Source organism: Osmerus mordax, chromosome 1 (assembly GCF_038355195.1).
Source record: "Osmerus mordax isolate fOsmMor3 chromosome 1, fOsmMor3.pri, whole genome shotgun sequence".
Taxonomy (NCBI): domain Eukaryota; kingdom Metazoa; phylum Chordata; class Actinopteri; order Osmeriformes; family Osmeridae; genus Osmerus; species Osmerus mordax.
In genome coordinates this window covers 15,561,848-15,576,379 of record NC_090050.1, presented here as the reverse complement: position 1 = coordinate 15,576,379, position 14,532 = coordinate 15,561,848, and the positions used below count along the sequence as shown (strand labels likewise).

At 41.5% G+C, this 14,532-nt stretch overlaps 2 protein-coding genes across 3 annotated transcripts; both read right to left on the bottom strand.

The window, feature by feature from the left end:
• Nucleotides 1–689: 689 nt before the first annotated feature.
• Nucleotides 690–9,624, bottom strand: cass4 (Cas scaffold protein family member 4). Its single transcript, XM_067241792.1, has 7 exons — nucleotides 9,503–9,624; nucleotides 4,579–4,974; nucleotides 3,782–3,865; nucleotides 3,475–3,585; nucleotides 2,049–3,389; nucleotides 1,817–1,900; nucleotides 690–1,600 (listed from the first exon to the last, which is right to left on the bottom strand). The coding sequence occupies exons 1-7, from the start codon at nucleotides 9,506–9,508 to the stop codon at nucleotides 1,184–1,186; spliced, it is 2,439 nt and encodes an 812-aa protein (XP_067097893.1). The 5' UTR covers nucleotides 9,509–9,624; the 3' UTR covers nucleotides 690–1,183.
• A 2,220-nt stretch (nucleotides 9,625–11,844) lies between these two features.
• Nucleotides 11,845–14,508, bottom strand: cstf1 (cleavage stimulation factor, 3' pre-RNA, subunit 1). 2 transcript variants are annotated; one of them, XM_067239783.1, is made up of 6 exons: nucleotides 14,409–14,508; nucleotides 13,724–13,941; nucleotides 13,367–13,644; nucleotides 13,056–13,253; nucleotides 12,466–12,856; nucleotides 11,845–12,247 (listed from the first exon to the last, which is right to left on the bottom strand). In XM_067239783.1, exons 2-6 carry the CDS (start codon nucleotides 13,890–13,892, stop codon nucleotides 11,988–11,990), a joined length of 1,296 nt encoding a protein of 431 aa, XP_067095884.1. In that variant the 5' UTR covers nucleotides 13,893–13,941; nucleotides 14,409–14,508; the 3' UTR covers nucleotides 11,845–11,987. The 2 variants fall into 2 exon arrangements, with proteins under 2 accessions (XP_067095884.1, XP_067095875.1); XM_067239774.1 differs by lacking the exon at nucleotides 14,409–14,508 and having other exon boundaries at nucleotides 13,724–14,064.
• Between the last annotated feature and the right edge of the window lie 24 nt (nucleotides 14,509–14,532).

The following is a 14,532-nucleotide window of genomic DNA, read 5'->3' as shown; positions in this document are numbered from 1 at the left end:
CTGTTGCATCTCACTATGAGAGCGCAGCGATTATAATGCTATATCATTGTATCATCTATTGCTCAATTGTCAAATTATTGTATGATGTGTACTACAGTGAAACCATGTATCAACAATCTCCACTACCAATGGAGCGTTGCTAGACAAAGGAGCAACATTTCACCTTATGAGTTAAGGGCTTTTAATGATTATGTAGGCCTATTATGAGGATCATGATTTACAATCCTCTATAATGAGAATTGTTCTGAAAATGAGTGTGTCATATAACCAGATTAATAGGCTACATTGAAGTAATAAAATCTGTGAAAACAAACTGACCTGTATGCCGACATGTAAAACTATGCGTGTCTTCTGACACCTGACACTTCAGAATAGAGAAGATAGAACAAGGATAATAATTATACGTGTAACAGGATTGATCAAATGATGACTGGTATCATTCAATTAGACACTTAACACCTAGAAAAATAAACTGAAGAACATACCAACAGGGGGCAGCATAGCACTATATACTTACGTCTCTCCTGTTGGTGTATGCGTTTGAAACTCAAAATGAAATTTCAACGTAATGTTCAATCTTTTGTGGAAAAAATCTGAAGCAATTGATGTCCTTAAAAAGCTTTTATTCATAATAGTATGAATGTGTTTGTATTCTAAATTCAATTGCAATCATTCAGCATATTGGGATACAAAAAACAACATTTTAAATCAAATATTGGTGGTGAAACAAAGGTTTGATATAAAAAACACAAATAAAAACATTAATATACATTAATTGCTGTAATAACATTAAAATATACAGAAATCAATTACATAATTACACATTATGTTTACTAACATTGTGCCTAAGTAAAATTCGATTTGGCTTCATCTGATATGCTGGTCTTTTATCACAGATGATATGTGTATTGTTACATTTACCAATATAATATAACTAGTCACTACAAACCTCTTTTAAAACCATTTTATGTAGATGTCTTGTAGCATTTCCTTTCAACACGAAACAATATTTTCATTTTTAAATATATTTATAGAAATAATTAAAACATATCAAATATTTTGGTCAGGGAAGTTTAGAGACAACAGTGGTTGAATTTAGCTATCAAACCAGAAAAAAAGATAGCTTTTGTTTAGAATACCAGTGGCTTACTGAGACCATGAGACAGCAGTTCACAGTGCACTTTCAGATGTCAAGCGATTTCCGAAAGTGCTGTGCTTGTTGGGCCAGCTCCTTTGCAAAGTTCTGGGCTTCATCTAGGGCTGTTGTGTCTGGGAAGTGCAAAGCAGCCTTCTTGGTGGCCATAGCCAGCTGTTTAAGGAGTGCACACAGGTGGTTGCACTGACACAGCAGGCTCTGGCTAGTCTCTCCACTGTGGGCCTCCCTGCACAGGGTGTCCACTAGTCTTTGGCCCACCATGATCACCAACTTACTGTGGGATATGAAATTCTCAGGTGGCTGGCCATCTAGTAGGCTGTTCACAAACACACTTATGGCCTTTTGTAGAGCACCAAAATATAAACGACAATGTTCTGGAAGTACAACTCTTCTTGGCCCCTCCACATCAACCTGAGCTTCTGGGGAAGGCTGTTTCTGGTCCTCCTGTGAGGTAGAAGGGGAAAATGTGAGAGAATCAGTGAAAGATTGTCATTCATCCTCTGCACTTCCTCAACAACTCTCTCACAGAGAAATAAATATAAAGGAAGTGGTCTGCTGTCTTAAATTACAAGGAATGGATACAAATATTTTTAACCATTTGCTTCTGTATCACCCTTAAAAAGTTGGCTCTTCACCCACTGTGACAGGAGGACATTATACCTTTGGCTTTTTGGAACCCCCTCTCGGCTCAATCATTGGCTTCCCCTGTGCTTTTTTCTGTTGTTTTTCAAACTCTGTTTTAGTCTGGGAAGAAAGGAAGTAAAAAATAATGAGGTTAAAATACAAAGTGTGTTGGAAGTCAATGAAAGCAAATCAATCAAATAATTAATTGATTATTTGCAAGTGACTACAAGTCCAAACAAGTTCTACTAGTTGGTAAAAGAAAATATACCTGTAATTGAACATAATCATTTTCATCTTCCACGAGATCATCCACTTGTTCACTCTCATTGTGACACTTCTTTGTTTCTGGTGAAATTGTGGAATTGGGATTGTCTGGTTCTCTTGGCACAGACCTGAAAAGAAGCTTCCCATTAGCATTGAGGATGGACACCAGTCGCTTGACGTCCTCTGGCACAGTACGGGCCACCATGACAAAGCGCTCGAGCGGATCAGGTGTCTGAGCTTGTCCTGGGTCTTGGGAAAGAGTATCAAGAGGCCATCCAGCCACATTTAGAGCACTCATGGCCTGCTGCAAGATCAGACCTGAGTCTTCCAAGATGGAAAGCTGCTTGTGGAGCCTGGCCTGCAGGTTGGCATCAGTTAGACGGCGGGCATTGCCCTTGAGGTCCAAGGCAAAGTCCAGAAAGAAGGTCACAGAGCATGTGATTCTCTCTGCTGCACCCTTGATCTCCTTCAAGTGTTTCCCCAGGTGCTCCTTCCTCCTCCAGTGGCTACTGACAAAATCCATGAGCTTGGGAACAGCCCTGCACACAGCTTCCTGGAGCACCAGAAGTCTGCGGCCTGCCTCCTCCTGGCTGAGGGTAACCTCCCGTAGAGGCTCTGGAGAAGAGGAGCTCAGAGCCAGTGAGTCACAGGAGCTGGTGGAGGAGCTGGAGGCTGTGCTACTTCTCTGACTGTCAGTGGCTGACATGTGTGAAGCACTGCTTCTCTCTTCCTCCTCCTGAAGCAGTGAGCCCCTGGTCCCTGGCCGGTTACGCAGAGAAGCTGACACCAAGTCCATCCTGCCACGCTGCATGCGCCCTCTGGAGTGGTCGTAGTTGGGACCAGTGTCTCCTCGGCACTCCAGGGGCACGTGGCCTTTGTAGGAGTCGCTGAGGCGTCGAATGGAAGACTGGTCCTGTGGTGGCACTGCATACACACTGTCCTTGGACTGCTTCTGTCCAGGTGGTTTGTCATATGTGGGAACCCTTGGAATCACTGTTGGTGGACTGTGGGTGTCTTGGTCCTTTCTTGTTTGATTGGAGCAAGGTTTTGGTATATCATAGAGAGAAAGAGCAGAGCTTGGGCTTCGCACAGGCCAGACATGTGCTGGTAGAGTGTCGTAGAGCTGCCTTGCTGGGCTCATGACTTTGCTGGGCATGGTACCATTGTAACGCTGCTCGTGACCAGGCTTCTCAGGAGACATGGGCACATCATAGATCCAATCGGATTTACGAGGGTTGGGAAGGGTGTTGTACCCACTTGCCAGTCTCTGTTGAGCTTCAGTAGATGAGGGCACAGGAATATCATAGCTAGGATCCTGGGATACAGGAGGTGGAACTGCATATACCTGTGGAGCATAAAAAAGGTTTGTTGAATGAGAAATTACATTGTAGAAGGACAGAATGCCTAACAGTAAAGAAATGGGTACTTACATAGGAATCACTTGAATTGTCGCTCTTTATACCCAAGGTGTGAAATCTCCTCTCCAACTCTGAGGTTCGAATCAGGGAGACCTTTCTTTCCAAAGGTTGCCTTGGTGATTGCTGTAATCACACATGTTGTTTAGGGGTTAAAAAGGGGAAATTCAGTATAACAATCAATGTTGCAGCATTTTGTCTTCTTCTGAATACCTACATTTTTATAACATAGGGTTTTACTGGGTACACGCTTAAAAACCTCTTATGATATGTCTAAGACAACTAATGCAGGAACATCAGTACTATTTATACTGAGACTCACAGTTAACAGAGACGCCCGTCTGCCAAGGCTTGGGACATCATAAACCTCCCCCTTGGGACTAGAGAGGATGCTAGGGGCCAAAGCCTGTAAAAACAGAAGCTATGATTGGTTCCTCCCTTACTACTTTGATCTTAAACGTGTCCACCTCATTGAGCTCATACTGAATATTTCAACCCCTTTATGAGGATAATGTTTCCTCTCAAACCCTTGAATGCCAGTCATCCCTATTAGGCAGGCAGGCTTGCCAATTAACCCACTTTTATAATTGAAACCCTTCTGCTCATTGACTCTTAGATGGCTACTGTAGACGAGAACAGCCCTCCCCTGCAGCAGTAGAGGAAATGTTCAACATATGGAATGGCCCCGTGTGCCCGATGCCGAACAGGCACCCTCACAGACACCTCTCTCATACAGGGGTCCTCGGCAGCCCTGACTGCTGTTTGTCGTTAGTGGTGTCTGAAGTCTGTCTTTGCTCGTCTTTTACAGGCCCATAAAGGCCCAGTGCTGCATGCCTGTCCCCACAGAGAGCCCTCTGGTCCTCATCTGTAAGCTCTTTTGCCAGCGGGGGCTTCCGAATGCTGCATTTCATCCACTTTCTACCTCTCTAATCATGAGGAGGGTTAACACTTCCCAAGGAAAGGGACCAACCATTCTAGGTGAGCAACTGTCAGACAAATGTCTGGCGTTTCTAACTTAGGCATATGTTTTTGTTTATTTTTGCAACAACAACAAAAATCTCTTCTAATAGTCTTTTAACCTGCTGCTAAGTATTTATGATACAGAGAAAATCACCTTACCTTGCTGTTTCCCTCCAGTATTTCTGTGCTGTTCTTGAATGGGGAAGGGAGAGGACTCTTGGACAAAGGAATGGAGGGGATCTTATAGATCCTGTCCATGCATTCATAAGATGATGTGGTGGACAGTCTGGGTCCACTTGGGATTTGATAGATATTCTGGGGACTGTCACTGTTTTGGCAGTTTGGTGATGTTGAATGTTCAGCACTTAGCGCCTTGGGTAGGAGCTGCAGCCGGTTGGCAGGGGCCAGACCTTGACGTCCATACAATGAGCACTTCCACCATCCACAGCTACCAGCTACATTTTGATCCATCACTGTGACAATGTCGCTCTTTCGGAATGCCAGTTCATCAGGACACTCTGCAACGTTATCAAACAGAGCCTTTGCAAGAAGGGTCTGGAAAAGGAAAGTATCACAAAAGAGGTTGCATGAACAGCACACAAAAGGATATTTATAACAAATTGTGCAAGACATATGGAAAACAAATCTTACTGACAAGCAGAGAGCATATTCTCTGCACACCAGATTACAGTTTACAATACAATACAAAAACTAGGCACTGCTTTCCATTAAGTTGTGGAGTTTCTTTTTACAATTTAATATTACCAGAGTTTGTTTAATCATTCAGTGGCTCGGTACCCTTTACAATTCTCACTATACCCTCTCATTGTTAAACAACAATTGAACAGATGTGGAGTGAGTCCACTTCTAGTCTCATTCTTAAATTAAACATAAATAGACATTCGTAATCACAGGTGTTCAGTAAGAATGGACTCATTCGATGTCCTGTATTTTGATTCCTGTGAGTATTACCCTCAGACAAATGAAAGGAAACAAGAAACCCAAAAGCATCTTATTTGAAAAGGAGCAGAGAGAATGCTCCTTTTCATTCCAAAAATAAACAGAGCATAGTATATTATATATAAAAAAAAGAAATCAGATAAAGAGTAAGAATAGAATCAATTCATGTTAAAGGATGAAGCGGCTTCACAAGTCCGGCTTTGAACTGATGGCATGACACAGTGAGATGACTTGTTTGCTAGATTAATCAGATTAATTCTATGAGGCTCACCTATTGGCTCTAAGCACTTGGAAATAAAATGCCCTTTATCCACTTTTTTGTGAGTATCCATAGCCGAGTGTAGATGATACATATGGTACATACATCCAATGTTTCCAATCCAACATTCAGCAGTATCTACAGCATTTATACTCACACAAACACACATACAGAGAAACTCACACAGCCACGCACAGACACACTCGACCCCCCTCAACCCTCAGCTGATAAGTCAGGCTGCTGGCACTGCCTTACATGGTACTGCCCTCTTTCTGTCAGTGAATCCTCCATAACAAAGAGCCTATTCACCATCAGAGCCCAACACACACTGCACCTGTTGAATAGAAGGCCTGCCAGGCCTAAAGAGCACAGCCCCTACACACTGACCACAGCAGACACAGGCCCACTTTCACCCCCAAACACCCCCATCAAGTGCAGCAAACTCCCCTGTAAAGTCTGCGGAACTGTGGCACTACGGTCACATTGCAGTTCTATCACGTAGCTCAAAGCATCATGTAAAAAGTGTCAGACAGAGGCAACTTTTTCACCAGCAGTAGTCTTTAGGTAAATGCTATTTTGTGTGTACATTTCAAACAATTTGTTCACATATAGAAGAACCACATTTCAAAGACTACAACTTCCACGAGTTTAGTCAGAACATATACGTAGGTTAAGTTGCATTTTACAAATGCTGCTTGTTGAGGTTAGGGCACGTATGTGTGAAAGCAAAACACATTTGTCATAAATTGCTTAGATGGGAGTTTTGAATGTGATTTTGTGGTGTAAGGACATTGCATGAGAACTGTCTTCTCTTTTCCCAGTCATTTGCATCTGATATCTAAATAAGTTCTAGATCAGAGCTTGAAATAATTGTTTATATCATTTGAGAAAATATCAGAAATTGAGACGTTTTCACAGTGGGACTTATATTTACATAGAACTCTTAAATACTTATGTTATGCATAGTATAAGGACATATGGGAGCTGGAGTTGTATATGCACTGTGCTAAGCAGGACAAAAGTATGTTTACTTCACTGTGTGTTGTTTCTTTGTATATCAATCAGTACAGTAAAATAGGGGTCAGATTCAGCTGTGAGTCTTTTGGATTCCTGCACACGCCTGCTTGTACAGCTCAGGTTCTGGCAGCTGGCTGCAGCACTTTAGATACACAGCTGTCTTTCTCTTTTTCTCTCCTTCTCTTTTTGATACTCTCTCTCCTCCACCCTTTGGGCAAATAAACATGACCTGGACTATCATAATAATAAAATTAATGTGAACGATGGGCATTTAACTCAATGAGTTTGGTATCTAAATATGCTGCTCTGCTATCTTACGTGTGGTTGTGGTATCCCAGCATTAAAAGATGGAACAATACAAATTGACACTCTAACACCTCTTTCTACCAAAGACTCTGGGCAGTAGAAAACAGTATGGGAACCATTCCCCCTAGCTCACTTTGACCTTTGACCTTTTGACAGCCTGGTCATGACCCCTAGGTCAGGTCAGCACCTCATGGTCAATCAGCTGAATGGCAACGCCAGCATAGGTGCAAGGAATTTGTTAGACTGAGAAAAATACTAAAGAGATTTTTTTGATACAAATCAGAGTGTTGGACAGAACAAAAAATTATGAAAGGATTTCACAATTTCCCTACAAAATGATGAACAGTGATACTTAGTTAACCATTCAAATATCATATTCTGTTGCTGTGTGATTCACTTGTACTAAATGTTGGAACTGTGGGGAAATGTCTATGTCTATGCAAGCCAGAGGCAGCACAAACAGAAGTTTAGATGAAGTTCTCTGTTCAAACCAGGACAGGAAGATTTCCCATAAATTTCACATTAAAAAAACTTTCCCACAGTGTGTGTTTATGTCAATATTCAATCTAGTCCAGTGACATCCATCATACTGTAGGTATAGGGAAACTCATTGTATCCCATGGAAAATCCAATTCAGATCTAAACAAACTGAAGAAGAGGTTGAAGCTAATTCTGGTCCATGGCAGTGACTTTGCCTGCTTACAGCTGCCCTGGTATTTCCTGTATATGAACTCTTGAGAACTATGTCAAATTTCACACAAAATCCAAACTACTGATAAGAACTTCTCAAGACACCAAATAAAACTAAACTCCTATATGAAACAATAGTACACACTTAAAATAGTTATGATAAAACTATACAAGGCAGATGTGGATATTAGGAATCGTGCAATATCCTGCCAGGAAAAGTAATGCTTGATTACTAACACCAGAAGATTCACTCTGTAGTGCAGGAGACTTGATGCAGCACCATATCTATATTCACCCTCTGGTTTTATTTAAAAGTAGACTTCCTTTTCAACTTCCTCTTCTGTTTTGTCTATGGCTAGGCACTCGTCATTGCCCTAAACCTCTTCCTGATCAGCTCTGAGCACATCATGGCCACCATATTTTGTCTCCTTAAACCAAACTCTTTCCACCCAACCCAAGCTCACAGCATGTTTAAGGAAAGTTAGATGAAGCCGTTTACATTTGCAGCTGATTCGTGTCTGATGTTATGGACATGGATCAAGACTGGTTAACAGACTACTTGGGAAAAGTCATGCTGATTTTAACTTTCCTGTGTGGGAGGTCAAGAACATTATTCAATTTATCCACACCAGCTTTCAGTTGTGAAATATCTACTGACACCCTATAGTGTGGACATTTTATAATACAGTACTTAAGAAATGAGCTTGTGAGTGCTTAAGGTTGTTGAGAAGAATACATTGAAATGGGCTAGTTCCCAGTGCATAGCGTTTGCAGGATGTATAATGATGACGCTTCTGCCACTTTTCCACAGTTTCTCTGAATGATATGAAGTTCTTATGATAACTCATTCTTCTGGAATGAATGTGCTGTGGAATGCTGTTGATTCATGTTATATCATTACCTGTGAATATATAGCTGTGTAATACCATCTTCCGTCTTCTATCAAGCAGTTGTGACAGTGAAACTCTCAGTATTACACACAAGTCTTGCCATATCCAATCAGTTCTGTCAGGATGACAGAATGAACCCAGCTGGGACCAACCAGCAAGCAAGAGGTAGAGGGAAGGTTGAAGAGACAGAAATACAGAAACAGAGATAAAGAGAGAAGTATACCCCCAAATTCTTCCTTCTGCAACCTTTACATAAATGTAAAATCAGTATCTATGGGAATATGTGTCTGGATAGAGCTTAATATGAACCACCAACAAAATGGTGACATGGTAAATACTAATAAAAAATAACTGTTCAGACAGAGAATTCCATCTGCTTTTAATTCTGCATCTGCTAAATGACAATAAATGTCATTAGGTAGGATATGTATAAGATGCCAAAGATTTTGCTAAAATATTAAATACAATGATCAATTAAACCTGACATAAAAGTGTAGGAATTATGTTCTTCCTCACTCCTACCATCTGACCTAGCAGAACAACCAAGTTTCACAAACTGAGAAGACTTAAGGAGCCATATTGTAGCTTGAAGGTCCAATGAATAGTTCAACAGCTTGATTTCATATAGCTTCAAGGAGTGTGTTAATGAGGCTTATAAACGCCAATCTGCAACACACTCTCAAAGGACCAACACTATCATGTTACAACAGCAGAGTATAGGAGTGTTGTAAGTTGGGGGGCTATACATGGAAATAACAGGTCGCTTACACCGCAACAAAGTGAAATCTTAAGAGACAGTAGACAAGTTAAGATTCCTTTAACTGATAATCCAAAGAAAATAATGCAATCAATAAAATAACAATTGAAAACATTGAACCTTACAATGATTTCCTGAATATTTTTCTTGAACTATTTGAATTGAATAATCATATATTAAGTCGACATCGGGTGAAACACTCACCTCCATTTCCAAATAGGGATTACAAAGTAAGAAATGCTAAATATTCCAAATCAGATATCCTGACACTCAGTCATGACTAGGAGTGTGTGCAACCTCGGTGTAAAGCCAGAGCTTTGTGGTTTATTAGCCTGCTCGAGCACACACATTCTCTGAGCTGTCACTGGGAGCCAGACTCTTTACACACAGGGGCGGGGAGAGCTTACCCAAAGTCTTTGACATAGCTACTTTCTCGCAGTCCTATTGGCTTTGCTTGAGTCCTTTTCATCCTTGTCCCACCCTTTTCTAATTACCTCTGTCTCTCCATGGCCGACCATTTCTTCAAAGAACTTCAATGAAGTTATTAGAATACAACCAAAATACAAATGTTCTTTTTCACTAACTAATTTGGTTTATCGAGAAAAAAACAGACTCATCTTTCTTCATGTTCTATCATTTTCTTTTGGGTTGAATTTATCTGTTGATTTTTGGAAATGTATTCATTGGGAGTTAAAAGAAAAACATGCATTCTTAAGCCAATGGCCATTGTTGCCAGGACAACATTGAGAAAGGCCAATGCCTGAGAAGATCAGAGTGAGGGATGTTAGTGGGTCCGTGTACCTTGTGGCCATTGGTTTTTCTAATTTGCAACCCGTGTTGACAAACGCAAAATAGGGCCGTAATATCGTTTTGTCACTTTAGTAAATCGAAAACACATTTAAGTATAACGGCTTGTTTTTGGTTGTTTCGTTTTTTTTTTGAATAATGAAATAACCATATAACACAAATGCTATAACGAGCCATTAATCGTTGTTTTGATTATTCCATATCCTTTATGCTGATATCTGCAAAAGATGAAAAATAGTCTCGTAATATCGATTTGTCCATTTCGGAAGTCAGAACCAGATGATGGGGAAAGGCTTGGTTTCCGTTGTTTTGTTTCATTTTGGAATTACGGAATATCCATATAACACAAACGGTATAACGAGCCATCTACTCATTTTGTTTGATCGGCCGTATTATGCATACTGGCACAAGTGAAAAAGAGAGAGAGGGGGAAAAATGTGAAACTATTGGGGGTGTTATTACTTGCGAACACCAGAGGGCAGCAACGACTAGCTTAAAAAAAAAATGTTCCTGTGATCTGCAGGCCTACAATCTTGACGACATGGCAGCAGGTTCTTTAGTAGAAGACACACACACCAAACTGAAGGCACATGTTGACCGCGTTTGCTAGTTGCTACTTAGTTAATAAATCTTTGATGAACCCAAGTTTCTTTAATATATATTAAGTTTCTTTAATATATATTAGAAACATTACAAGACAGGGCTCCAGTGTGTGTTCAAACAAGGCCAAAAGTGCCAGACGGTATCAATCACACCCGTGCAAGTAACACTCCACGCCCCAACCCTCCCTCCCCCCACCTAAATTAAGCTTTCAGTTCTGTTGTACGTCTTAATGAAGTGCATTGAGGCAATCATAGTAAGAAAGTTGAGGTCATGTGGGCTACCTTTGCAGTTTACATAGACACACAACTGACAGAGGCACTGTTGTGGATACTTTTTTCAAAGTTCTGATCATATTCCAAATTCAACTTCTTCAAAGTCCAAAAACAGTACGGAGCAGCAACGAGAGGGTTCCCAGGAAAATCTGATCTAATATTATAATATATTATAATATTATAATTGTCTTAGTTATTTGTGGCTTTTATACTTCTTGTGAAATGGCAGACCCCTTACAGGAAATACCTGACCCCAATGGTACGTCAATGATCAGAAATGAGAACTGTGGTATCTGAATGCATGGTGTCGGAGGTGTAGCCTAGTCTAAGACCACAGTGCATTTCAGTAAACACATGGTATTTGGCACTGTGTCAGACCAGTGGAGATAAATGTACTATCTGAATTATTAATAAAGGCTAATGGCCCTCTGTGTGAATTGCATGCATTTACTGAGATGACATGCAAGCACATCACTTCCAAAAATATCTGTCATATATATATACCCGAAAAAAGGAAAATTCAATATGGAAATAATTGCCTTTAATAAAAAAAATTGACACAATGTATACAGTACAGAAAGAAAATACAAAGAATTGTCAACTAAAGTCATTCTTTTCCCCCCACCAAAACTGTGTGGAAAGACTTGTAGCCACATGTCAATGTTTGTCTGGTTAGATGCAATTTAGATCCTAAAATAGGCTCTGTTTAAAATTGAATATTGTGCTGCAATGGTCATTCAGAAATATTATCCCAACATCTATGGAAAACAGCGCCCCCAGGCTGTGGCTCGATGAGGATGCAAACAGTGAGACGATGGCTTCAAGGTAATCAGAAGTCCTGAATACCACTGCCACTGACAGAAAAGCAAGTTTAAAACAAAATGTCCTCAAAACTTTGTTAGCTACAAAAAGCTACAGAAAGAGGATCTGATGGTGAAAGATTAGTGACTGTCATCAGGCCTGCAGGACCTATGAGGCTATGAGGGTTCAGTGGGATCCCTGCTCCCTCAGTCTGTGGTGGTGCGGCGGTACCAGAAGCGGGCCCTGAAGTCATCGCTGCAGGTCATGAAGCCAGGGTTGGTGGGCGAGTGGACAATACAGCGGACAATGTTGTTGTGGCCCAGGGACAGAAGGTTCTTCCTCTCGGCCGAGCGCGAGTCCCAACAGCACAAGCTGATGGTGCGCTCATCAGGCAGAAGGACGTAGTCCTCTGTGTGGTTGAACACACCCTGCGTGCGGTGCATCTGGCGACCACTCAAGCCCGCACCTGTGAGAAGAGGGACGACACTGTAACACTGGACTTTCTCAAAATAAATCATCATCTCAGAAGATGCAGGTAAGGCTCTTACGTTCAGTATTGCATATGGGCAAGCAGGTGTCGATGGACAAAAATGGACACTTGTTAATCTGACCAGATTTAACAGTGTATCTCATAACATTATCCATTTGTCATTACAGCTTTATGTGTTAAGGTAGCATCCTCACCTGTGTACTTGACAAGTGTGCGTCCAGTAGAGATCTCCCACAGCTTTACCACAGAGTCTTTCCCACTTGACAGAATGTACTTTGAGTTCTTGGAGAATACGGCAGAGCAGACCTCAGCACCGTCGTGAGCCTTGTCAAAGGTGGTCACACAACGGTTTGACACTCCATCCCACAGCTTGATGCTGCCATCCTTGCTGCATGTGACATAACTGTTGGCACTGGGGTTGTAGTTGACGGAACAGATGGTGTCTGTGTGCTGGTCCAATGGGTTGCATGATACAAAGCACTGGAAGGTGTTGACATCATAGAGTCTCAGGGTGGGATGCTGGGTTCCCACTAACAGAAAGTCACCTGATGGATGGAAGGATATAGACCGAAGCATTTCCGCTTCCTGTGGAGTGGATTCCCAGAAGTGGACAGTCAGGAATAAAGCCATTGTGTCAAATGCATAAAATGTATATGCGCAAGGAGAGAGGACTGGTGGGAAACACATTTTTGTGAATAAACATCACAAAATAATAAACATTTGGTGGATAAAGATCACAAAAGAGCTGTATTGTAAATAGATAATAGTATCAACAGAAGTTTACCTGAATATGCTTAAAAGCTCTTTTCGCAGACGGTTTTGAGTAGTCAAAGAGTTTGAGGGTGTAGTCACGGGATCCAGAGGCTAGGATCTGTTCAGTAGGATGGAAGGAAAGGCAAGTGACCTCATCCACATGGTCATACAGTGTCCGAATCACTGGGTGGTTCTCCATGTTCTGCTGGGCGGTCTCATTCATCATCACCTACAGAACAATGAGAGCCATGAGGGCACAGCTACAACTTTCCAACGTGCAACATTTCATGGTAAATGATGAGTGATGATGGCTGCGCTCCCTTTCTCTCAGACAAGCCTCACCTCAATGGGCATGGCACTTTTAGCCAGCATGCGCTCTGTGTCCAAGATCTTGATGGAGGCATCAGCAGAGCCTGTGGCAATGAGTTGGCCATCACGGCTGTAAGTGGCAACACGACATGGCCCCTTGTGAGATGTTACATAGCAGGTCTCGTATTCTGAGGCTTCGGGAGACATGGTCTGCACATCTGCGTCAAACTCCAGGTCAATTCCCACACCAGGTGCCACTGTGTCTGACCGACCAATGGCATATTGAACCGCACTATCATCGTTTTCCATACCTGTGACAAATGATAGGTTTACAAGTTTTACTGTCATTGCATAGAAACGTGAAAATCAAGCTATACAAATCCAACATACCAATTTTTGCAAGCTGCATCAGCTGTTCAGATGGTGACACCACACTGGGTGGCTTCACCTCGTTGATGAGGTTGTTGGCAATGTTGGTGTAGCCATCATAGAGAAGTTGGCTGATTATAAGCTTGTATAGGTGCTGTCGGTCCCTTAAAGTCGGTTTAGGGCGATACATCTTAATTAGCAAGTTATGATTTTCAGATGTGACGATTACAACAAAGTATCTGAAATAAAAACAACACATGCACGACGTTAGTCATCACCAGCATATTAAATAATTCATATCTGTTAGCTTTGCCGACGCTTTTTGGTTACATTTATATAGCTAGTATAATTGCTCTGGTTGTATACTTTACTCCGGGCACACTTTTGTAGCTAGCTAGCTAGCTAGCTAGACAACTGCGGTAATGGATTGCTAATGGCTACCTAGAGAGCAAGTTCGGTAGTATTATTGCCAAATGTAATCAATGAAACTTGCTAGCTGGCTAAGTAGCACTTAGTGCAGCAGTCGAAGCCAGCTAATATAACGTAGCCTAGCATAGATACAGTACCTAGCAAGTCATTGTGGAGTGCGTTAAGATTACCTCAATAGCTAAATCAATATGTCAAGTATTTTACAGTATCTAAAGTAGCTACTTCATATGTTCACTTGAATTGAAGCAGCTAATAAGCTAGCTAGTTACAATACTACCTTGATAAGAGAGGCGCTGTTTCCAAAAGCGCTGCATGCTAAATGTGCGCCGTAGGTTGAATTCTCCAAACTCAACGTATTTGCGTCATGTGTACGCCACGTTGTAGCCGAAAGGAAGTCGTCC

Bases quoted from the DNA above. Each gene is read 5' to 3' on its own strand.
- cstf1 (XM_067239774.1), bottom strand. From the start codon at position 13,961: ATGTGTTGTTTTTATTTCAGATACTTTGTTGTAATCGTCACATCTGAA. The intron at 12,857-13,055 runs GTAAACTTCTGT...TCCACTCCACAG, and splicing joins GAGCTTTTAAGCATATTCAG to GAAGCGGAAATGCTTCGGTC. The intron at 12,248-12,465 runs GTGAGGATGCTA...CTCTTCTCACAG, and splicing joins CACACTTGTCAAGTACACAG to GTGCGGGCTTGAGTGGTCGC.
- cass4 (XM_067241792.1), bottom strand. The intron at 3,586-3,781 runs GTGAGTCTCAGT...GTGTGATTACAG, and splicing joins GACGGGCGTCTCTGTTAACT to CAATCACCAAGGCAACCTTT. The intron at 3,390-3,474 runs GTAAGTACCCAT...TATGCTCCACAG, and splicing joins ACAATTCAAGTGATTCCTAT to GTATATGCAGTTCCACCTCC.